This window comes from Muscardinus avellanarius (assembly GCF_963383645.1).
Source record: "Muscardinus avellanarius genome assembly, chromosome: 8".
In the NCBI taxonomy this organism is placed as follows: domain Eukaryota; kingdom Metazoa; phylum Chordata; class Mammalia; order Rodentia; family Gliridae; genus Muscardinus; species Muscardinus avellanarius.
Genome location: NC_137794.1, coordinates 98,453,034 through 98,478,393, shown reverse-complemented (window position 1 = coordinate 98,478,393; position 25,360 = coordinate 98,453,034). Strand labels below are relative to the sequence as shown.

Here is a 25,360-nt window from a genome sequence, read left to right as displayed (position 1 = left end):
GAAATGTAACCCCATTGTTAAGTCAAGGAATTTAAGCAACTCAGTCCCAATGACAGAATGTATGGCCTTTATAAGGACTTTATATAAAAGAAATTGGAAACCATTTTAAGATATTATACATGAAAGCAAAGAGTGCCATTACCTGCCTTAAATTTTTAAAAGATCATTTCCCCTTCTACGTTAAGAATAGATATCCAAGAGAGGCAAGAGTCAACTAAATGGTTATTGCAATGAGCCACTTGAGAGAGGGTGGTGGCTGGGCCCAGGATGATAGCAGTAAAAGGAGTGATACAGAGTTAAAATCTGAATATGTTTTGATGGCAGCACTACTAATGTCCCTGCTAAGTTAGATGGGAAGGAATACATTGGATGTGAGGGAAAACCGGAGTTACAGACAAAAGGGACTTAAGGTTTCATTTAACATCTAATTGTTTTTAACAAAATATCTCTTCTTTTACTTTTTTATTTTTTATTTTGTTTGGCAGTATTGGGAATTGAACCCAGGGACATTCTTATGTGGAACATATTGAAAATGGCATACATTCAGACTATGCTTGGTACCCTCCCCGCCTCTTCTCCTTCCCCATTCCCAACAATGAGTGTCCAGGTTGACCATGCTATATTTACAAAATATCTCTTGCTTCAGAAAGTTCAACAGAACTTTCTTATCTTCACTTGTGTGAAAAGAGCTCCTACAAACACCACCTACTTGTGAATCTGGCCACAACCAGGATTCATGGATTATAAAATAAAGCCATGGATTATAAAAGAAAAAGTTTGGCTCCTAACCTCAAAGAAGTTCATCTTATGGAAGACGAAAAACCTATGAATGGGAGAGAGAAATGCATTCAACAGCATGACTGAAGTGGCTGGAAGTTGTAGCTGGAGGATAAACTTGAACCATTCTGGACAAAGCTGATAAAACAGGGCACCAAGCCCATCAACTGGCCACAAGCATGAGTGACAGAGAACCATTAAGGATATAACTCATTCCCCAGAAAGAGAGTTTCAATCACTGGTAGGAAAAGCTAATTCCAAGTGTGTACAGTGTTACTACTTGTCTTTGTCCCCAGCTCAACTCCCTGTGATCTCATATCTGAATCTTAGAGAAAGCAGAAGAAACTGAGAAACAATATTAGACATTATTAGAAAAAATATTAGAACAAAAATATTTTGTTCTTTTCAAAATCTTTTAAGATATGAAAATAAAAGTCAACACACTCTGAGAGCCTCTCATGAAAAATAGCCCAGAAAGGCTGAGACACTTTCCCTCACTTTTATTGGGTGTGGTAGAGTTTAGGCAGGTCAAGGATCCCATGCATCCTTGGCAATAACCGTTGGCATAGGGAGCAGTATTCTTGGAACTCACATATTCATTGTGGTAACAGTTCCCTAGTATATATCAGGAGAACCTAGAAGAAGTGGTACATACAAGAAGAGGACTAAAAGAAGCAGACATCCCAGGTAGCTGACCTTTTCTTAAGCAACACAGAAATTTCATAAATCTGTATATGAGCTCAGTTGCCTTTCTGTAACAGGTAAGCAAGAGACACAGGGGCTTATGATGCTACTACCATCATTGTCTAGGGTTGTTTGTTTTTTGGGGGGAGGACTATGGACTGAGCCCAGGAGCATTTTACCTCTAAGCTATACCCCCATCTCTTTTTACTTTTAGTTTTTTGAAACAGGGTTTCACTAGGTCTCTGAGGTTGTCCTCAAACCTCCAATCCTCCTGTCTCGGCCTCCCAAGTACTGGGATTAGACATGCACTACTACACCCAGATTATTGCCTAATTTTTAAATAATGATGATAGAATGAATTCTTCATACTCCAATTACTCATCGCAGCATTTTTGTAATTATATTTCATAATTAGGCAGTCTGTACCCCACAAAGCTCGCATATTTGCCACATCTGTTCAATATTTCCAGAACTAAGGTAGATAGCCTCTGAGAATATTAAGGAGAATAAATTATGCAAAATGGACTGTTGTTGTTTTGAAAATTATAAACATAAGATTTTTTTTAAATAAGCACTTTGTGAAAGCATTCATTTTATAAAAGAAATGGAAAGGATTGAATATCTGCGCACCATCTGTCCCAGTGCATATATTAAGAACAGTATTCCGAGTAACACTTCAATAATGTTGCTTACATCCTTCCACTCCTCAAAGAAATATTATTTCTTCCTTGAATACTCCTTCTTAAAGGACGCACTTTTTTCTGAGCATGTTCAGTGGCTTCACCAAACTGCATCAGGTTGAAGAAGCCCAAATGCCTCTTGATGCCAGTGTGACAATCTTACCCAAATTCAATATTTGTCTTAAGCTTGCCTCCTTCACCTCCTCATTCTTGGAAATCATTTCTTTGTCCTTTTTGTGGGGGGATACTGGGAATTGAACCAAGGGTATTCTACCTCTGAGCTATACATCAGCCCTTTTAAATTTTGGTTTGGAAACAGGGTCTCACTAGGTTGTTGAGGTTGTCTTTGAACCTGTGACCCTCCTGTCTCAGCATCCCAAGTTCTAGGGTCACAGGTATGTCCCACCACACTAGGCTTCCTGTCTTTTTATTCATTGGTTTGGTTTTCTATTCTACTTCCTTTTCCAAAGCCTTTGAAGTGTCTTAAGATTCTAATTCCTGATGATGAGGAATTTAATCTTATCACCATTATATTTATTACTGTAAGCACTGGGTAGAAGGGGAAAATCCATTGAGAATGTACACACGACTACTGTCCATCTTCTGAGAGAACACAGTTGTGGTTGAGGTTCTGTAGTAGGAGCAACATACCCTCAGAGGAAATAAGAGAGCCAGCAGAGGAAATAAGAGAGGGCAATGAGACCTGAAATGTGAATGTAAGAGTGCTGAGGATCAGCAGAGTTTTCACCCAGGTACTCAGTGGGTTCCTTGGAAAAACTGAAGAGTTCTTTTATGCAATATGAAAAATAATAGAAAAGTAAACAAGATAGCCTGCTAAATCAGAAACCCTACAAAAATATAATACTCAAAATATGATCTATTCCCACACAAGTGTATATAATATAGAAAGATGAAGATATTTTAGAGCCTACCACATGCAGTTACAGAAGTCACATGTGGAAAACATGGTTACCCATTGTATAAATGTGACTGGAGATTATATTATCAAGTTCCAAAACTGAGCAGCACATCTCCACTTGTAATTAGCCAACTCAATTTCAAATCTTAATATATATTGTCATTTTTCACTGTTGCGCCCCCACCCACCAATATCCCACCACAATCTCTACACTTAGGATGTTTGAAGACATAAGTATTTTCTTAGGAGGTAGCAAAAGTAAATGAAAAGAATAATTCTCCAGGACAAGATATACTGTGGCAAAAACTTTCCATCTTTTTTCTGGAAGAGTCTCATCAGTTTGTTATCAGTTATGCTGCTCTTGTATCTCAGAAGAATGCTGAAAACCCTACTCAATGAGAGCCCCCCCAAAAAATGTTCAGTTTGGCATGGTATATATTATCCATTTTGGAGTCAAGAAGTCCAATCTTGTATAAAGCAATCAATCACACATGGGCTAAAGTTTTTTGGGAAGTGGAGAGGGGAGAGAGAGAGAGAGAGAGAGAGAGAGAGAGAGAGAGATTTACCTTCCAATGAGTGAGAACTCGCCCACGACGCCCAGGCGTCTCATGGCACTCAGGAGTCCCCTGACGGTCATGCCCTCACAGAAGCAGACCACCACTCTGGCCTTTGGAAGTCGCTCTCGGAGCTTGCGCAAGAGTCGATCAAAGCTCTTCTCCCCAGCATTGCTGTAGATTTTGTCTGAATGGGCGATGCAGAGGCCTTCCTGTGCAGCCAACTCTTTGAAAGCATCCATTCCACTCTCCCCATAATTCCCTGTCCAGAAACAAACAACAAATGTTCAAGACTACCATGGCAGGAACAGTACTTACAAACTGGAATTAGGACTCATTGGCCCCTTGGAATAGAAGGAACAGACTTACCAAGTAAGTTATAAATATAATTGGGACTGAAGGGAGATCTGGGTAGATTTTAGCCAGTAATTGAATATAATCAATCTACTCTATGAAAGGAATGAGAAATTATCTGAGAGAGAGCATACACGATGAAACAGGTTGTGCGAAATGAAGAATTGCTGCCCTATTTTACAATCATGCTTAATAGTGTGCGTCCCAGATTTTCACCAGGTGGAAGAGATGAACACATTGGGGTAGGGAGGCCACCTGACTTCAACTGGCTGCCAGGTTAAGAGGCAGGCACTCGGGGGGATGTAAAGCCATGCTCTCCTCCACGCAGGGTGAGAACTCAAAGCCACCTGGCCAGAGGTAAGCAGACCAGAAGCAGCAATGGAGCTCAGTCAAAATCTACCATTCTTCAAGGAGGTGGTGAGATGATGGGAGGCTTGTGCCTTATATTTGGAATTTTATATCATTTTTATAATAAAAATGTATTTTTAAATCTAGAATGGAACAGAAATTCAGGAGACAAAACAATATCACACTTTGTATTTCTTCACTTCTTTATTACATGGATGACTTTACCTTAGGAGCCTGTATATTCCTACCCCTCTTCCAGTTTAAGGACTTTGCTACCCATGTGGATGTACCCAGTACCACGTCTTTACTGTTCCTCAAGTTTCTCCCTCCATTGGCACATTCTATAACCCACCTATTTCCATGGGCACATTTTTTACCTGGTTACAACAGATGTTTGTCATATCTCTAAATATGCATGTCAAACATCCCCGTCTCTGCTTATCTCCTCTTATCACTCAATCTCATATATTCTATAACCCATTCTGCAGCATTTTTTCAACTTCATACAAACTTAAAATCCATTGGCCTTCCTAGTTTTCCTTCCAGCCTCCCTCTCATTTTCTTCTTGGCCTGGCTTTGACCCCATACCCTGTCTTCATAAACACTCCTTTACAACTCTTTAACTCCCCTGTATTTTCCTGATCCAAATCAAATGCTTTGTAAACCTAATCAGTCTCCTATTCTATGTCGACACTTGAGCATCTGAACCTGGCTGGAAAAAGGCATGCACAAGGAAATCATGCTACTTTGCCCCTGTAAATAAATTCTTAGCCTTTAATATGATCATGTCATCCTTACTCTCCTCTTTAAATCTTCAAACTACACAGTCCACTGCCACCCTGCCTCAGCTGGGCTCCCCATTTCACGTTTCAATAAAAACACCGAAGCAGTCAGACAAAAATCAAACAACCACCCACTACAACAACTCTGCTCCTTCCTTCCTTGGCATTTGTATTCTCTGGCATTCCTCCTGTTGCAAATTTGAAGTGGCAGACCCAGCTCAAAGTCACTAGATCCCTTCACTTTTTGTGTGTTCAAGGATTATTCTCTTGCAATCATTACCTCTCTCTTGGGTCATCCATTTCTCCCTCTGAATGGTGTCAATGTAAAAGGAAAACCCATGGACTCGTTCCACTTAAGCTAGTATTTCTTCAGTACTCCTTCCTAACAATAATAGTCACCTCTGTCAATGTGGTTGCCTCTGTCACTCACATCCTCCTCATTTTTTGTGTGTTTTAATTTTAAATGATATAGAAAATTTGCATACATTTAATGCGTTATTTTGATGAGTTTGGGCAAATATATACCCATCATCTAAGACTCTCTGTCAAAAATCTATTATCAGGGTCACTGATGACCTACCTATTGCCATTTCTCAAGACTTTTTCTCTGTCTCCATTTTTTTGTCAATGACGTAGGTGCACTCAGTACCACAGCCTCTTGAAACAATTCACTTGGTTCATGAGAGGCAACCTTTTCCTGGTTTCCTGGCCAGTCCTCAGTATATTTACTACCTTTTCCTTCGCTGCTGCTTAACCTCTAAATACTGTAATACGAGGATCAGCCCTGGGAAGCTTTTTCTCTTCTTCTATACTCTCACCCCAGGTATTCTCATTTAGTTATATGCCTAAATATCCTTACTAAATCCTCTATGTAGAACTTCAGACTGAATTGTCCTTTGGAGCAAAAGGTTAGAATACTCATCTGCCTACCTGATGCATCCATTTATAGATTTCTCAGACTTAACAGGTGTGAAGTACTGTCTTCCTTCACCTTATAAATATGCTTCTTCCAGACATTTCCCATTAGTAATTAGTGCCTTTCCCCACCAAGTGTCTCAATAGCATAATTTAGTTACTGTTTTAATTTGTAGTTCTGTTACATTCCAGATTCCTTTTTGTAGATACTATCTCTAGCATGTTTTGAATTCATTCTTCCTCTTCTGTTTCAACCTCTGCTACTCTGAACCATTTTAAGTACTGTTCCCTAACAACAGCTGGAGATGCAGACTCTCATTCCAATAGTTTATTGAGGAGAAAAGCAGAAAAAGGCAAAAAAAGAAAAGCAGAGCAGGAAGGTTTTCTCAACTAAAAATTAGCTTCAGGCTGGTCCCACAAGGAAGAGCTAGAGCACATTAAACCACTGAGTAGCTGCATCTTGGAGACAGGGAACTCTGTTGTTGTTATTGACTAAGGTTCATAAGAGTAAAAAGGAGGCTTAGCCCCCAGGGAGGGAGGGACTGATAAAAGCCCACTTAAGTAGTAACTTACAGATTGATGCACCAGGCAGGTGAAGGGAATCTGTACAGGCCACTGACAGCATTCTCTCCTCCAAGAAGCAATCAGGTCTTACCTAGGCAACTGCCTTAGCCTTTAGGTTACTCTTTGCTTCCATACTTGCTCCCAACAAATTCATTTCACACCTAGTAACCAAAGGGTTCTGTTAAGGTGTAAATCAGATATGTTGCTCCTATAAAGAAAGCTCTATTTGCCACCTAACACACAGAATGAAACTTGAACTCCTTCCGCTAGACCACCAGGCTAAATGTGGGCTGAACCTTCCAACCTCTCCAACTTCATTTTTTCCCCTTCTTCCCTCATCACTTATTTCAGCCTCATAGCCATCTTCCTCTTCCTAGAATATGCCAATCTCAGCCATGCTTCTGTGTTAGCTGTTTCTATCACCTGAAAAGAAACTCTTCTACCAATGTTCTGGTCAACCTTATCTCAACATAAACACCCTCTTCTTTGAAAAGCTTTTGTAAGCAGTTAGCTGAAGGTTACCTCCAAATAAATCTTGATTGTGTCCCTTGCTTTCATCTCAATACAAAAATCTGATATTTTTATTTTATATTTTCTTTAGAATTTAAGCTCCATTAGAACACATGCTTAGGACTTATTAAATGATGTACATTTAAAATTTCTGATAGTTCTATGTACTTAAATTCACAGTCGGGCATGGTGGCGTATCCTTGTAATTCCAGCATTTGGGAGGCTGAGACAGGAAGATCGTCATTCGAGGACAGCCTCAGCTACTACTTACTGAGGCCCTTTGTAACTCAGTGAGACCCTGTTTCAAAATAAAGAATAAAAAATAGGTCTGGGGGTATATCTCAGAGGCAGAATGCCTCTAGGTTCTATCCCCAGTACTGAAAAAAAAATTCACAATAAAGGAACATTCATTGTAACAGAGCAATAGAGAAATGGGCAAAGGTATAAACAAGCAATTTAAACTAAATAATCAATGGGCAACAGCACAGAAAAATAACTGAACCTTAGTAATTACTAAGACAGGGAAATAAAAATAGAGCATTGGTTTTTTTCACCTATCAGAAGGCTAGAATTTCAAAGACTAATAATATTCAGTATTGGCAAGTCATAAATATATTCACTGTTGGTGAATGTGGTTCAAACTTTGGTTGAACAATTTGGCAGTAGTTCTTACAAACTTTAAGGCAAATATCAGGTAAGTACACTAATTATTTAGTCGAAGCAGTTGTAAATGAATGCTATTATCTCAAAAAAAAACTTGAAACTTTAACATCTATAAAAGATTCATGAGCATTGTAATGAAACCTAGTAAAATATCCCCATATCTTTGAAAAGAACATGTTCCTGTTTCCTTCCTCATATGATTAAAAGGTCAAATTACTGTATTGGTCCCTTAACCTAACCACCTGTAGTGGCCTGACCCAGTCACAGTAGCCCTAACAGTAGCACCAGCACATCACAAAGCTCTGGGCTCCCTGGACTGTGGCAGAATGTCACAGCTCAGATGAGAGATCTTGACTGATTAGAAGGGAAAAGGCTGCAGCTGGATGCTTATTCATCTACAGAGGAGGGTGTGAGAAAGGAAATCGGCTGCCACTTCCTCACAAATTCAAGTTCAGGAATCGACAAGGTAAATAGGCATCAGCAACAGGCTCTCTCCACAAAAGTAACTCACACTGTCCGAAGATAATGTTACAAGGGAAATAGCTTTACTGCTAAGGTGCCAACCCTAGGGCTTCCATCACAAAAGGGATTTTACTTCTTTGTCAAAACATACGCAGATTAAATGAGGGAGAATGTTCTTTGCATGAAAAATAAGAAAATTTCTTTGTTTTAAATATAGTAAAGGCCATAGATATATTTAGTTCAAATCCCTCGGCTTACATACAAGGAAACTGAGGCACCAAGAAATTAAATTGGCTCCCCACTGGACATGAAGTTTGGGGATGTTGGAACTGGAACAGTTTCCATCTATCCTGACTCCTCCATTCCTGCTAATTCTTTTAATAGCAAAATTCAACTACATGTGTATCTTTTCACAGTCTAAAATAATGGCACGGAATTCATTTCATGTGATTTTTTTTCTTCATATGTTCTTATTCAGACAGCAGTTCTTAATTATGCAAATTGATAGCTAAGGATTTTGCACTGGACGACGTTTAAACTGCTCACGTTTCTCACGATGCCTAAATCTCCAAGCTTACATATGAATTTCTACAAGAGGAGCCCTCATGTAGGAACAACATCAACTTGTTCCTTTAAGTCTTCAGATTTAAAAAGTGACATTCTTAAATATTACCATAGTTGATTCTCAAGACACCCAGTTGTGCCCATCATGTTGATAACAGTACCAGATGCAAAAAGCATATAAATTGGGAAGAAAATAGCCTCCAACGGGCTTAAACTATGCTACTTTCAGGTGCAAGCAGCAGAACTAATGGCAATGGCAAGGACAAATATCTAGTGCATGCTATGGGTCATGAAAACTGTATAAAGATCAGGAAGAGTGCATAAAGACAGTAAAATTTGTCTGAGTCTTCCTATCTAAGCATATCCTCCATGAATAAAAAGAAAACCAGGGGGTCTGTGTTCTTTAGCTATCTGCCAGGCACTGGGGAATGTTGGACTGAAGATGATACATGCAGCCCGGAGCCCACCCTCTTCTTCCCCTCCCGGCCCCATCCTGCCCCTCAGTCCTCCACTTGAATCTCCAGGTAGTGAAGAATTTATTCAGATACTTTTCTGGATCTAGTATCTGCAAACCTGTAAAATAGAGTATTGATTATTATATATTATTATATATTTTTATTATATTATTATATTTATTATATATTTATAGATATATATTATATATTTATTATATATTTATTATATTATAATAAAACATAAAAAGGATAATTTAACGGCTAACACTCGGGGCTGGTAGGAAACTACCCTGTTTCATTCTATTAGCAAATATTTATTGAACTTTCAACCTGGAAAAAAAAAATCCATGTACCCCGCACTGTTGGAGCTGCCAAGATATATTGGCTTTCCCTTTAATTCGATGAATATTTACTGTGTCTGATGTTGCGCTTAATTCCTATCCAAGCATTTCATGTATTCATGAGAGCAACTCCACATAAAAGTTATTGCCCTTCTTTTACTGATAAGGACATGGAAGCTCAAAGAGGTTAAGTAATTTGCCCAGGGTGGCACAGTGGTGCATATGATTTCATATCTAACTCAGAAGTTCTTGCTCTCAACTAATCATTTTATATGACTTCCTACACGACTGTATAATCTAGCTGTGAAGGCAGAGCCCAAGCACAAAAAGTACAGCAACAACGCTGAACTGCACATGCTCCCTGGGAAACAGAAATGGCATAATACCAGATGTGGGATAAAGGAGAAGGGGTAATCAAGAACACCTCTTGAGAAAAGTAGGAAGGACAGTGGGCCTTGAAGAATGTAAATAAGGGGCAGGCATTCAGGTTGAGTGGGAAAGAAAGCAAATCCACAAAAGGCACTTTTAGAGGCAAGAGGAAATTTTGTGGGAGCAGAAGGTTCATGGTTTATGGAATGACACTGTGTAAGAGTTTCTAGAGAGGCATCTGGCAGACCATTCCAAGAAGACTGCAGCATAAAATGTGCTATATGTTGCTGCAACATAACAGATTTTATAACAGACTTTATTCCTGTTATGATATTGCTTAAAACCTAGAGAGTGAGAGAGAGTGAGAGAGAGAGAGAGGAAGAGTGGCATCTGACAAAGCCCATAACATGGGGAACTTAAAATTTTGGAAAGTCTTCGTTGCTATCTTAATAATGTGACAAAAAATATTTACAGAGAGTAAATCAAGATATGTTGGTGAAACCAATCATCTAAACAGGAATGATATGGATATTTATGACAGAGAACATAAGGTTTACAAGGAAACCCCTATTATTTGAATAATAGCAAACATATTTTAAGGTGATAGAAATGGACACTATTTTCTGTAGAAGGGCAACGTTACAAAGGCACTGAAAGTGGATGAGAAAATTAGAACTATCTCAAGAAAGAAAAAGCAATGGCTACAACTGGGTTTTTAAAGATACAAATCATTTTGAAGCTGTGAAATATAATGATATTCCAACGGACTGAAATAAAAACATTTATAAAAGATTAATGATCGCACAAGGTTCAAAGCCAGCCTCAGCTACTTAGTGAGGCTCTCAGCAACTTAGTGAGATCCTATTTCCAAATAAAATATAAAATAGGTCTGGGAGCGCCAGGCGTGGTGGCGCATGCTTGTAATCTCCGCACTTGGGAGGCAGAGACAGGAGGATCGCACAGGTTCAAAGCCAGCCGCACTGGCTTAAGAGACCCTGTTTCCAAATAAAAATATAAAAATAGGTCTGGGAGTGCAGCCCGGAGGTAGAAGGGTTTCCAGGAACCCCAGTCCCACCAAAAAAAAAAAAAATAATAATAGGTCTGGGAGTATAGCCCAGAGGTAGAAAAGCCCCTGGGTTCCACCCCTAGTACCACACACACACACACACACACACACACACACACACACACACACACAAAATGTATAGTGATTTGATTGCTAAGCTTCATTGACCAAGTAAGCCATAAACAAAATTGCATTAGATTTCATGATCGCCCTATATGAACATGGCCATTGTCACAAAGAGGAGGTATGGAAAAGTAGGCTCTATATTGATTTTTTTGTCCTGCCTTAAACATATTGAGGCTATATTTAAGAGACAATTGGAGCTCCGTTTGGTGGCTAAAGTATCAACCATGTTTATATGCACCTTTCTGCACCTTGATACATTTTATTCATTAATTTAACATTACACATCCCTACATATTAATATATCAGTTCTATGAGAGGAAACATTGGTGAAAGGAGAATATTTCAATATTTCTCTGCTTCCTAAAGGAAGGAATGCTTTCATTTTGGAAGAGCCATTCATCTTATGCTGCTACCACTTAGTCCCTGTCTTATTTCTTGCAATCTCAGGACACTGATGGAGAATCCCTTCCTATTCTGATCCCTGGGGTCACATCAGTCCTTATCAACTAAATGTCTTCGAAGACAACTTGGACAAATAAGATAATATTCCATTTTTCAAAGAATTCTGATAAGGAAATTGATTTCTCAGAATATCCCAGAAATTCAATATCCATCACTATCAGAAATTCATCTTTTCGACCTAAATACCTTATGATAAATTCTAAATTAATCTCCTCACTCTCAGTGGAGACAGATATAAGCTGGCTTGAATTCTTCTTTTTGAGTTTTGGGTGGTGAAGTTTGGGGTGGTAGGTAATCCTTCTGGAAGTTACAATTGAACTTTCTTTTGTCCTGGCATCAACCTTTTATTACTTTCCTGGTATTTTTTTAATTGGGTTTTCCCACTTCATACCTAGAAAATCTATAGCTCCTTTGCCTCCTTCCAAACAGATGCTAAATCTCCTCACAGTCAACCTGGTGAGATGGTCCATCAGACACCCAGGTGGTAGCATCGAGGAAATTGTATGCAGGGTCGTGAAGGGACTCCCACACACTGGGCAGTCACAGAGGACAATGGACACACTTTAACCTGTGATAGCCCAGCTCCACCTCTAAGTGTCCCAGTTTAGGAAAGCACAGCTATAGCATGCAAGCAGGAGATTCACCACAATATGGCTGTGTTCTCTATGTACTGGGAAAGAGGCCAAACAAACTTTGCCATTGTGCCCGTCCTGCTCTCAGTTATGCCTGGGCTGAGTGATTAAGAGGATAAGCCTGGAGGCAGATCTACCTGTCTGAATCCTGGTTTCTAGGCAAGAAGATGGAGAACCTTAAAGAAGTTTCTTCTGGAAGCCTTGGCTGTCTCTTGTGTGAAATGAAGATCTTAATGGGTATTTCAAAAACTAGCTGTGATTATGATATGTGATAGTGAATGTAAGTTTTCCTGAATATAGTAAAATGCTGGGAAGACTCTCACATTTCTCTGTAGCTGTAGAGTTTTAAACTGGATGTCAGACTTCAGCATTGACCCAGGAGCTTTAGATTCTGTCCTTTCCACATTCTACTTAGAAAGCCCAAGCTCCTGGTAGATTTTCTAACTCCACTCCTTTAGTCTCCATTCACGGTCACCTTGCACCAGGTTTCTCCTTATTCTTTTCCTATTACACGTGCAGAAAGTAAGTTCTTTTTTATTTTTGGAATTTTGGTGTTTACATTTTTTTAAATGCACCTAAACACTATGTTTATCTACACTGAGTATGTCACTGAGTTTTCTGTAAGTTATATTGTGTCTACTTTAGAGCATTATGCAATGACCCAGGTTATTGATTTTCTAACTTGAGGTTTTGATTTTTATGAAATGATGAAAGAAGTTAAGGTGAAAAGCAGGCCTGTAATCCCAGTTCTTGAGAGGCTGAGACAGGTGGATCAGGTTTGAAGACAGCCTCAGCAGCACAGCGAAACTCTCAACCTCGTAAGACCTTGTTTCAAAATAAAAAATTAAAAAGGGCTGGGTGTATAGCTCAGTGCCCCTGGGTCAGTTCCCAGGAAACACACACACACACACACACACACACACACACACACACACACACACACACTCAGATAAGTCAGCTTAGAATTGGTACAAAAATACAAATTGCAATAATCATTCCTGGAAAAAATAAACGGAATTTTTCATTGCAGTTTTCATATGCAGTGAACAGATTCAAGTCTCTATCCCTACCTCTGTAGTAGAGACAAACGAACAAAACCAGGAAGAATGAATCTAACAGGTTCATAAAAATGTACCCCAAATACACACATACACAAAAAAACTATATACATTTTACAGTAATACCCAGTGTTGTCAAGAGTAGAGTATAAACTGTTTCCATTTAATGGTGAAAATTTATATTAACAATTATTGTTGCCATGAATTGTTAAAATTATGTTTCTTCAAATAGTTTTCAGTGAAAAAATAATTTCATTATCCACCAATTTTCAATTACAGAAACCTTTCCACAGCACATACATGCAAATAATAAAAAACAAAAGCAAAATCAAGTTGTGTCCAACAGTAGATTGATTAAATAACCATGTTCTTATAAACATATTCAATAGACCTAAAATCATATTCAATGTGCTAATAGTAAGGATGATATAGAATTATACTCAATTTCAGGGGAAATACTTATCCTGTATTCTCAAGTAAAAATATTTGTAAAATATAAAGCCATTTTAAATATACTTTATACATTTATATAGTATAAAAAGTCTGAAGAATAAGCATAAAATATTATGATTTTCTTTATATTATAGAATTATTTTGTTTTTCTGATTTACCTACAATTTACCTACAATAATATAATTATATATTACACTGTTAATAAAAATAAAATTGAAATAAAAATACATAAAAATGAAAACATATCACTTAACACAAAGCCAATCACAGCTACTATAGGGCATTTAGAAATTTTTCTAGAAGAAAAATGAATCTCTATCATGCCTATATAATGTTTTCTTTCTAAAGAAAATAGAACACTAACATTATCATAATCTCCCTTGTGGAAAGTTGGCCATAGGTCATGTGCCATTTACTGTAATATCCACATACTTGGATTGAACAAGCATATATAAAATATATAGGGTTTTTTGTTTGAAATTTTTCTCCCCCCAGTCTCAATGATATTGAATCTGGAAGGCTCAGATTCAATCATCTACTTAGCCTCTGCATATATAATATATAGTATATTAAATACATATACGATATATAGTATATATGTATTATATGAGTATATGTAATATATATTATGTATGTATGTGTGTACATACATATATTACATATATACACACAAATATATATATATGTATATATACATGCATATATATGGATGTATACGTATATAATCTAAGGACACACTTTAGCTTTGCCATAAATTTCCTACAGTGGTTGAGCTACACATCTGGCCATTTCTTCTCCATCACAAGGAGGCACTTCAAGTTGAGGCAAGGATACTTGACTCCTTGAAGAATGCTCACACTGCTTCTAGCACTGAAAACTGCTAGAAGCAGTGTGAATAATGTCTAATGTACCACAAAGACTTAAGATGTTGGAAAGTCTTGGCTCATTGAAGACTCTACTCACACTAGCAGAGTCTGCAATGCTAGAAGCAGTGTGGATAAGGTCCAACCATATTTGGTATATTATTTCTAATAGAGAATGATGGTGAATAAAACTTGTTTAACAAGTTTGGGAAGCTGGTGTCCTGAACATGCTGTCTCCAGAAAGGGTAAGCAGTGATAGCTAAAACTTATCCCAAAACAGTGCCAGAATGTGAAAATAATCAGCATTTATGGAGTTCCTTTTTCATTATCTTTTTAAAATTTTACTCCAACTTTGTTTCTTCAACTAGTCACAATTGTCTCCATTTACAAAGGACACTGAGGCTCAGTGAAATAAGGTAATTTTTCTCAAAATTGTGAGGGCTGGGATGTTAATATAGGTGTGTCTGTCCCTGAAGCCTACTGCTCCTAATCACTTACCTCTACCACTGTTTATCTTTCAAGCTTTGGTAGTTTCGTGTATATATTATCCATTTTCCTGCTCTCCATTACTAAAACCTACCTGATTATGTTTGGAGTAATTGTGCACAGTCAAAAAAGGAAATCTTAGAGACTCCCTTGCAGGTAGAGAAGCAAAGCTATCCAAATCTAGACAATGATATTTAAGCAAAAGTTTCCAGTGAGGCTTTTAGAAATTTTTTGAAAATAGGAAGATGACAGAATTGTGTGTTAGGATGGCTCTTTATTGCGTCTTCCTTTAGGCCAGTGTATGGACCTGAGACTGGAGGTGCGACCACTAAATTATAACAATAAGAGGTAAACAGTGTGGATGAAGCCTGTGCACACAAGCAGAAGGAACCAGAAGACAGAATATTCCAGAGATCTGGAAGCATTACCAAGCTACATACAGCCCTGTGGATGTCTTCTTACAGGAGGAAGATGAATCGCTAATAAGCCACCAGTAGGCTGGTTTTCCATTATTTGCAGAACTACATATTCTTGATACTTGTTAACGACTGAAAAATTGTTTCCCCAAAATCATATATGTAGCCCTTTGGAAATAGGGCCTATGAGAACTGATTAAGGCTAAAGGAAGTTATAATTTTGAGGTTGAGGTCCAATAAGATTAGTAGTGTTAAAAAAAAAAACCACCAAATACATTGTCTCTGTCTCTCTCTGTCTCTCTCTCTCTCTCTCCCTCTCTCTCTCTCTCTCTCTCTCTCTCTCTCTCTCTCTCTCTCTGAAGGAACCAATGAAAGGACATGTAAGGACAACAGAGTGAGAGGTAGCCAACTTCAAGCCAGAAAATGAGTCCTTATCAGATGCCAAATCAGCTGGAACCCTAAACATGGACATTCTAGACTCTGTAACTGAGAATACACATTTCTTACTGTTGAAGCCTCTTAATTTAAAATTTTGTTATGCCATATCAAGAAGACTAATATAATTCTCTACTGAAGACACTCCATATTCTCAACTTTTACATTTAAGAGTTTAACCAACTGCATATCAAAACCATTCGGAAGAAAAAAATTCCAGAAAATTCCAAAAGCAAACTTGAAACTGCCATATGCCTAGCACTAAACTGATTCCATGTGAATGAAGCAACATATACATCATGTTGTAGTCTCCCACGGATTCACAGATCCTCATTCTCTCTTCATCTCTGGTTGTTTGAGCATTGCTCACCTCATATCTCATTGTTTCTCTACTTGTATAGTCTCCATTCTTTATTTCTATGAAAATATGGCTATTAAAATTCACATCCTAAAAGTTAAGTGATCAAAGTAATCCCTCAAGGACTAAGAGGGGATGAAAAATGCTACATCTCAATAAAGTGAAAATCTTAGCAGGATGTGGTGACACACACCTACAATCCCAGTATTTGGGAGGCTGAGACAGAAGGGTTATAGGTTCAAGGCCAATGCATGGTAACATAGTGGGAATCTGTTCCAAAATAAAAAGAGCTTGGGCTTTAGCTGAGTGAAGTTTATCCTCTGGACTCAACCTCTAGCACCACACATGGTCACCTCTGTACTAAATATTTACTGATTCTTCTTATTATAATTCCCTAAACAATCAAAAATGACAACAATTTACACAGCATTGATATTATGTTATATATTATAAGTAATCTAGAGATTTTTTTAAAGTATATAAGAGGCTGTGCATAGGTTATATGCAAACACATACCATCTTATTCAAGCGACTTGAGCATTAATGGATTTTTGTATAAGGGGGGGGGGGGTCCTGGAACAAATTTCTTACAGATGTGAAAGCCCAACTATACATGCCATTTCACAATAAAATTTCCAGATGTGGGCCAAAAGTCTTGACTACTTCTAATTAGCTGTGGCCCTTAGTGTTTATCCTTCCATCTTGGCTAATGTCAAAATGTGGGGTTCATACTAGGAGATCTTTTATGTTCTTTCTAGCATAAGCATTTGGTGATTCTAGAACAATATGAATCAGCACTCTTTCGTCATCCAGAGCTTCATGTCAAAACATTTTTCAAAATCTCAGTACTCAAAGTAGACATCTGTTTAACAGATTTTTTTCCCCAACAGCTTTATCCTTTCCCAATCTGATTTCTCTTACAAGTATATTATTGTAGGGAAGGGAAAACATTGGTTGTGCAACCACTTAGAATCTATCTTGCAGGCAGACTCACTTTTACCAATACTTTCTTGTAGGTAGACAGTCACTGAAAAACAGGAAACAAGACACCCTTGGAACCAGCCGGTATATGAGGAAGCAAGGACACTCACTGAGCGAGCTCATTAGGGAACAGACTGGTTCACATCATTAGACCGACATTCACCAGGAGCCAGCTGTTCTCCAATTCCTTTAAGAAGCAACTTATACCCACCTTTTGCTCAGTGGAATTAACCCCACCCTGTTACTAAGTTCTTGGCCTCCTCCTTTTTAACTCCACATTTTATGTTTTACATCATCAGTGAAAAATATCACTGAACCAAGTCCAACTAGATTTTACATTGGGTAAAAAGGAAATTAGGATATGAAGGAAACAATGTCTTTAATTCAAAGGACAGGAGAACATTTTACAGTAAACGTAGTACATTGAAAAGCTGTTGGAGTTGCTTTTGTGAAACCGAACCAGGGATTGGTTCTGCCTCTTTGTAACTATTACCAAGTTTAAGTTCCCGGACCACCCTGGGTTCTGTTTCCTTATCGTTAAGGCAATGAGGTTGCTCTGGGTGATTTCTGAGGTCTCTCCTTATGGTCTATAAATGTTCCTGCATCATGACAGGAAAGGCTCATTCCACATTGATGTGCCTCTCCCCTGGAATCAGACCATGCCGGGGAGTTTCCCATGCCTGCCCCAGGGAGTGCTCTTAGAGCCAATGTCTTTTGTTTACAGAAGACAACGTTGCACCATAAAATGGTGAGAAACAGGCACTCTGGACCTCAAGTTCTGACTTCCTGGCTTACTGGCTGTGGGACTTTGGAAAAGTCAGTTAATTTCTCTGTGCTTTGGTTCCCTTAATTGTTAAATGAAGATAAAAGCAACCACCTATTAGGGTTGTAAGAATTCAATTACTTTAATGTATGCAAATCTTAGCATTTGCATACATTGATAGAAGATAAGAGCGTATTACTTATAACAACATCTAAGAGCCTATTATTACTTATTTAGATAACATTTTTTGTTGGTAGTGGTAGTGGTACTGGAGATTGAACCCAAGGGCATTTTTTCTCTGAGCTACTCTCCCAGCTCCTTTAATTTTTTTTTTTTTTTTGAAGTAGGATCTCACTAAACCGTTGAGGGTCTCACTAAGTTGCTGAGGCTAGTCTCAACTCTGCAATCCTCCTGTCTCAGTCTCTCAAGTACTGCCATTACAGGTGTATGCCAACATACCCACCTTTCTTTAGGTAACATCTTGAGCTCTGTGTGCTGGGTACCAAATGAAGCCCTTCATATCCTTATCTTCCTTTCACAAATAGTAAAACTGAGGCTTCAAAAGGTTGTCTATGTTCCCACATACAGTAAATGGGAGAGATGGGACCACAGTACAGACGGTCCACAGTCTTATTCAATCTGCTGCAGGGGATGAGATGCATGACTGTGAGCCTGCAGGGGTGAGTCAGATGGTCAGAGACAGGGCAAGAGGAGTGACAGGCTGTATCCGTGTGCTATGCTGAGCAAGGCAGAGCCAATGAAGTGCCAAGAACACAACCAAGTAAATGTCACTGGGCATTTATCTGCTTCTCAGTCCAGTGTGTTCAAGACAATCCTAGCATATGATGCTATTTAAAGTGCTGGAAAATGCCCCTGAACCACGATGCCTCCATTGCCAATACATGAAGTCCTACTATTAGCCGAATATTACATTTGTCCTTTTCCTGAAAAATTATCCTGGGAGAAGTCACCAGTTAAAGTCTGGGCATACTAATGTGATTTGATGCCGCAACTCTTACTGAAAGCAGCTGGAGACATCCTGGTGCCATGGAGGTGAGGGGCGCAAAACAGAGAAGGCATTGCCAGTTGGTTTTTTCAATTCCACAGCACAGCTGGGTCCTGAGTGCTTTCTCTCGATTATCCTTCAATCATGCACAAACACTCCCTGTTGGCAGATCATTCCTAAAGTCTATTATTTAAAATCTTTAAAGTACATTTTGGCTGGAGGACTCCTGACTGGGAATGAGACAGCCATGGAAGACAGCCACATTCCAGGAGACCATAACACTTAAAGATGTAAATAAATAAAATAAAGAGGAAGAGCTTCCATAGAATGCAGTGAAAATCAAGCTCTGTGATCTCCCCTTCTTTCTCTGCAGTATCCACTTCCCTATCCCTATAAATTAGTGTGATATATAATTTAATTAATAGCTAAAAAAGGAGAATGGACCAATGTCCAGTTTTTCATTTTGGAATTAGGTAGAATAGGACTCAAGCATTTTAGACAAGCTTGGGCTACGACACTGCAATAAAATGCAATGTGAATTGTTTGTAGGATTAGTTTTCCTCTGAAGTCCCTTCCAATTCCAAGAGGTTTTTTTCTAATTTTTTTTTATGAGTGGAACATATTGAGAGTGGTGTACATTTACATTGTGCTTCATGCCCTTCCCCTCCCTTTCCCTCCCCCCCCAATAGAGAGTGTCCAGGTTAATCATGTTGTATTTATGCTGTTACAAATATTTGTATGTAGCTCCTCCATTGAACAACCTCAGCTTTCTTCCTCTCCTATCCTTCCGTTCAAGCTTTGCTGAGATTTCCCCTCCATCATCTGGAGTCCCTCTGGTATTACCACTACTCCATAGCTTGAACATATTAGAGAAAACATATGTCCCTTCTCTTTCTGTGCTTGACTAATCTCACTTAACATAATGTTCTCTAGTTCCTTCCATCCTCTTGCAAATGTTATTATTTTTCTTTATAGCTGAATAGAATTCCATTGTGTGTATTTCCCATAATTTTGCAATCCATTCATCTCTTCATGGAGATCTAGGTTGGTTCCATATTTTGGCTATTACAAACTGCGCTTCTATGAACATGGGTATGCATATGTTAACGTAGTTCTCTGATTTCAACCCCTTTGGAAAGATACCCAGGAGTGGTATAGCTGGATCAAATGGTGGATCTATTCCCAGTTTTCTAAGGAATCTCCATACTGATCTCCAGCATGGCTGCCGGCCCAAACTGCATTCCCTAGTCCTAACTGATACCACCGTGGCAATTCCAAGAGTTTTAAAGGATAAACTACATGGGCACTATTGATTTAGCTCTTCCAATGACATTTTGCCAAACTCTATGAATGCCAACATATATCCTCCATTATATTTTACTCATTGCAAAAAGATGACAGAGAAATCGAGAAACTCCCCAGTACTTGGGAGGTTGAGATAGGAGGATTACAGACTCAAGACCAGCCTCAGAAATTCAGTGAGACTCTCAGCAACCTAGCAAAATCCTTTTTCAAAAAATAAAAAGGGAGAGAGAAAAGAAGAAGAAGAAGAAGAAGAAGAAGAAGAAGAAGAAGAAGAAGAAGAAGAAGAAGAAGAAGAAGAAGGGAATAAAGCAAGATAAACACTGTGTTGAAATCTGCCTTAATATTATAACATTCTAGGACAGTACAAATTCATCTTCAGCCCCTGCTCAATGAAATAATCAATATGCTATTCTCTCAGTGCCCAAGTCTCAGTGACTAAATAGGCTTTACAAATTAGAAAGCATTTGACTCTTCTAGCTCCTGAAGCATGCAATGTTTTATCAGTTACGGTGGAGCGGCTTTCTTCTAGGGAGAAAAGTGGGGCTTGGGGGAAAGAAAATCCACTAGGATCTTCCAATTTACTATTGTTAGGTGGCCCAGAAAGCAGCAAGAACTTTATCTGTGATCATTAGTGGCCAGTCCCACTCTTGAGAATGATTACTCAGCAAAGAAAGTTGAACACTGACAATAGTAAATAACTTTGTGCATATAGCTACCTCCCTCTGGACATTACAAAGAACTTTAGAGAGGGACTGGTCATATCCTCTGTATCAGAGTGCTGCATCCCAACAGTGGGCACAACCTCTTGCTTCCTAATATCTAACTTCTCAAACATTAGATTTAATTGTTTCCTTTCTTAAATTTTTCTTGGTGAAACCGGGTGTGGTGGCGCACGCTTGTAATCCCTGCTCTTGGGATGAGGAGACAGGAGGATCGCGCAGGTTCGAAGCCAGCCGTGCTGGCTTAAGAGACCCTGTTTCCAAAAATAAAAAAAATTTGTAAAAAGTATAAAATAGGTCTGGGAGTGTAGCCTGGTGGTAGAAGGGCTTCCAGGAACCCCAGTACCACCAAAAAAAAAAATTCTTGGTGAAACTAATAATGTTTTAATATAGAAAATAAGATTTTCTGGTCGGGCGCGCTGGCACGCGCTTGTAATCCCTGCGCTTAGGAGGTGGCGACAGGAGGATCACACTGGTTTGAAGCCAGCCTTGCTGGCTTAAGAGACCCTGTTTCCAAATTTAAAATATAAAATATAGGTCTGGAGTGTAACCCAGAGGTAGAAGAGTTTCCAAGAACCCCAGTACATAAAAAAAAGATTTTCTTGATTTTATCTTCTGGAAACACACTATTACTTTATTGTTAATAAAAGAGAATAATAGAATAGTACTGGGGGGAAGAAATAGAATTATCACAAGATTTCCTTATCACAATAGAATTAGGCCTTGCCTACCTTGGCACTTTAAATAATAACATTAAAACTTAAAAAGCACAGTTGGGTGTGGTGATGCACACCTGTTATCCCAGGACTTGAGAGGCTAAGACAAGAGGATTGCCAGTCTGAGGCCAGCACACAGTAACATAGTAAGACCCTGTTTCAAAAATAAAAAATAAAAATGGCTAGGGGAATCCCAGTGGATAAACACCACCCCTGGGTTCAATCTTCAGTAACACACACACACACACACGTGCATGCATACACACAAACACACACACACACACACACACACACACACACACACACACAAACCTAACACTTAAAAACATAAAATTAAAATAGTTAAGGATTTCTCAACTAACTATTCATCCCACATACTTTCTCTTGGCTATCTGACATCCCCCACCTAATTTTCTTAAAACCTTTTATTTTTACTTATTTACTTACTTATTTTCAGGAAATACATGAATACTCTAATTCATAATTGCATTGAGTGCTATAATTCATCGCAAAGTTATTTGTCTTATTCTTGAAGAAAAGAAAAGGAGAAAGGGGAAACTGAAACCTAGAACCTCATAAAATAGCAGAAAGAAAACATTTTTAAGGCAGGATTCAGAATCTTGAGCCTTATCAGTGTGATGTGAATCTCTACTTGTAGTCGAGTTCTTCGTGACTTTCAGTTCCATTAATCATCTTAATTACACAGAGAAACATCATGTGGAGAATGGATGCCCGGCATTTTTCCCGTAATTGCTTTTCTATAGCCAACACACCTGACATATAGTCTGATGGCCAGAAATGTCTAGGTTGCGAAATGAATATCTACGCTCTGAGGGATCCTTTGGCTCTTGACAGAAAAACAAAACAAAATTTGACATCTAGCCTTTGAAGTCTGTGTTGTGGCCAAACCATGATTCTGAGCTGATAACCTGAGACCCTTGGGAAGTCAGAAAGCCCTACTCAGACAAAATGCAAGATACAGCTGGCCTTTGTGTTGCAGAAGAGTCATCTTTATTATGGAAGCCTAATATTAGCTACACAGGGCTATTCTGGGTTAGAGTTTGGGAACTTTAACTGTTGCATGTTCTGCCATAGATCATCAGGACATGATCTTTGGCAGGGTGCAGTAGTGCACATCTAAAATCCAGCTGCGAGGGAGGCTGAGGCTGGAAAATCACTAGTTTTAAAGCCAGCCTGAGCAACTTAGCAGGACTCCATCTTAAAAGAAAAAATACAGTGGCCAGAGATATAGCTCAGTGGTTGAATGCTTGCCTAGTATGTGAGCTTAATCCATAATATTGCAATAAAACAAAATATGACCTTTGTTTCAAGTGGACATAGAAAGTGTGTGACTCAGCTCAAGATGAGCCATATGCCACGAATCCTTGCCATCTTCCCAAGTTATCCTGTGCAGCTTCTATGAATGATCGTGATGCCTCTGAGGGAGACTGTGGCTTTGCCCTGCCCACTGGCTCTTCACAGAAGGTTTCACATGAGACAGAATTGGAAACATTGGAATTGATTTTTGTATCACTAACACACTCACATATACACATGGGCTCCTTTGTCTTATTTAATGAAATAGGACACTTCAAGAAGAGGCCATGTATCTTAACTCAGCTATTTTGCAACCAGTCGCTATTTGGAAGGCTGCTCCCTATGCACTATAGGCTCCAAGAACATGAGGATGTCACCTTCTGTTATCTTTCCTGCACTACACACATGTCACTGTTTGGTTAAATATTAATAGAGGGAAAGAGAAAAATTCCAATAAAATGCCTAAATATTTATCCACCAAAATAAATTAAAAATAAGTCTTATGCCCTAACTCTTTCATTCTTTAGGGCTATATAGACCAATTGCTAGAAATATTACATTTATTTGAAAAATAATCTACATAAATTTTTATTCTCAAAAGTCATTAGGTTTCTGGAGACCACACCTAAAGACTCTAGTAATACTAAAGGAAATTGAGTCATATAATATCAAAGGCTTCTCACAGCTTTAGCATTCTCTTATTTTATAATGGAAACAAAAGAGATGGCCAAGGATGCTGGAACGAAGGAATAGAATAATCAGAGAAAATATAAATAAGATCCTGAGAAGACTCTCCCTCAGGAAATACCACAACTCTACTATAATATCATTGGTTACATTAATTTTTCAGCCAACCAAACATATTTATTATTTCTGAAATCTGAAATATCAGTATTTCTGAAAAATTTCCAAAAGTGTTTTTCCAAACAACTTAAGTTTGCATCACAAACTTAGAATTAACAAAACACTTTAATAAAAGTGTCCTTGTTTAATCCTGAAAATGATTCTACAGTGATGGATTAAGCATGTGGATTCTAGAGACATGGGTTCAAATCTCTATACCATATACCTTTTATCGGCCATATTCTTGGTGAAATAAAGGCTCTTTCAGCTGTACTTCTCTAATTTGTAAGATAGGAATAATAATCCTTACTACCTCAGAGTTTTATGGTGATAAATTAAGTGATGTAATATATGAACATAGATCTCATAGTACTTGGTACATAGAAAGATCTCTTTATGAACATTGGCTATTATTATCCTTACAGCAGATGATTGTATTTTCTGCAGATGGCCAGAGCAATATATGCCATCCCACATGCTCTTCCTACAATGTGATATTATCATTCTTCCACTGAAAAACAGAGTCTGTGTTCCTTTCCCTTGAATCATAGTCAGCCTGTGACCATACACAAAGCGACTCTGGATGACTTCTGAAGCCAAGTCATAGTATGATATGGATTTTGCTTGCATACCTAGGAATATTTTCCTTTGAAAGCCAGCCACCTTGATATGAGGAAGTCAAGCCCCACAAAGAGAAGCCATGTGAAGGCATCAAGTCACACCCTGAAGTCCCAGCAGGCTGCCAGCACTGACCACAAGACAGAACCAAGGTGAGCGAGTAAGTGACCTCAGCCAATGAAGATGACTCTAACCCTCAGCCTTTGGCCCACTCCAGCTCATTGGGAATGGAGAAGACAATCTATACCCACTGACTCACATTGTGGATTCATGATAAAAAAATGAGTGTGGTAATTCCAAGCCAGTGAATTTGGGGGAAGTTATATGTGAATAGAGAACCCAGAAATTCCTCGTTAGGGTTATAGACTATTCCATGAATAGCTCCTGTATTAATGTTCAGAGTTGATGTGATTAGGTTAAGAGGGTTGTAATTTCATCAGTAAATAAATCCATTATAATGGATTTTCTGGGTGGTGACCTAGGCAGGTGGGGTGTGGCTGGAGGAGGTTGTCCCTAGGAGTGTGGCCTTAGGGACTGAGCTTCTCTCTTTTAATCCTGTTGCTTCCCTCTCTGGCTACATCCTCCATGATGTGGAAAAAAAGCCTTTGTTCTCTCCCTGTATTCTCTATGCCCTGAGCTCTACAGACACAGCTTGACATGGACTGAACCTCTAAATATCCAAAAATGTGAGCAAATTACTCTACTTCCCCTAAGATGTGTGGTCAGTTTGTTTTGGATTATAGCAGTGAGAATGTTGGCCAAGACAATCCTTGATATTATTTTCCGAAGGAGAAAA

General features: G+C 38.6%; 1 protein-coding gene across 3 annotated transcripts in view; it reads right to left on the bottom strand.

The window, feature by feature from the left end:
* GRM1 (glutamate metabotropic receptor 1) overlaps nucleotides 1–25,360 on the bottom strand; it is a gene marked incomplete at both ends in the record, with an annotated part of 393,668 nt that overhangs the window by 264,001 nt on the left and 104,307 nt on the right. For all 3 annotated transcript variants that reach the window (XM_080700546.1, XM_080700547.1, XM_080700548.1), the window contains one exon: nucleotides 3,627–3,876. In XM_080700546.1, coding sequence (XP_080556672.1) covers nucleotides 3,627–3,876 — 250 coding nt within the window. The remainder of the gene's footprint in view (nucleotides 1–3,626; nucleotides 3,877–25,360) is intronic.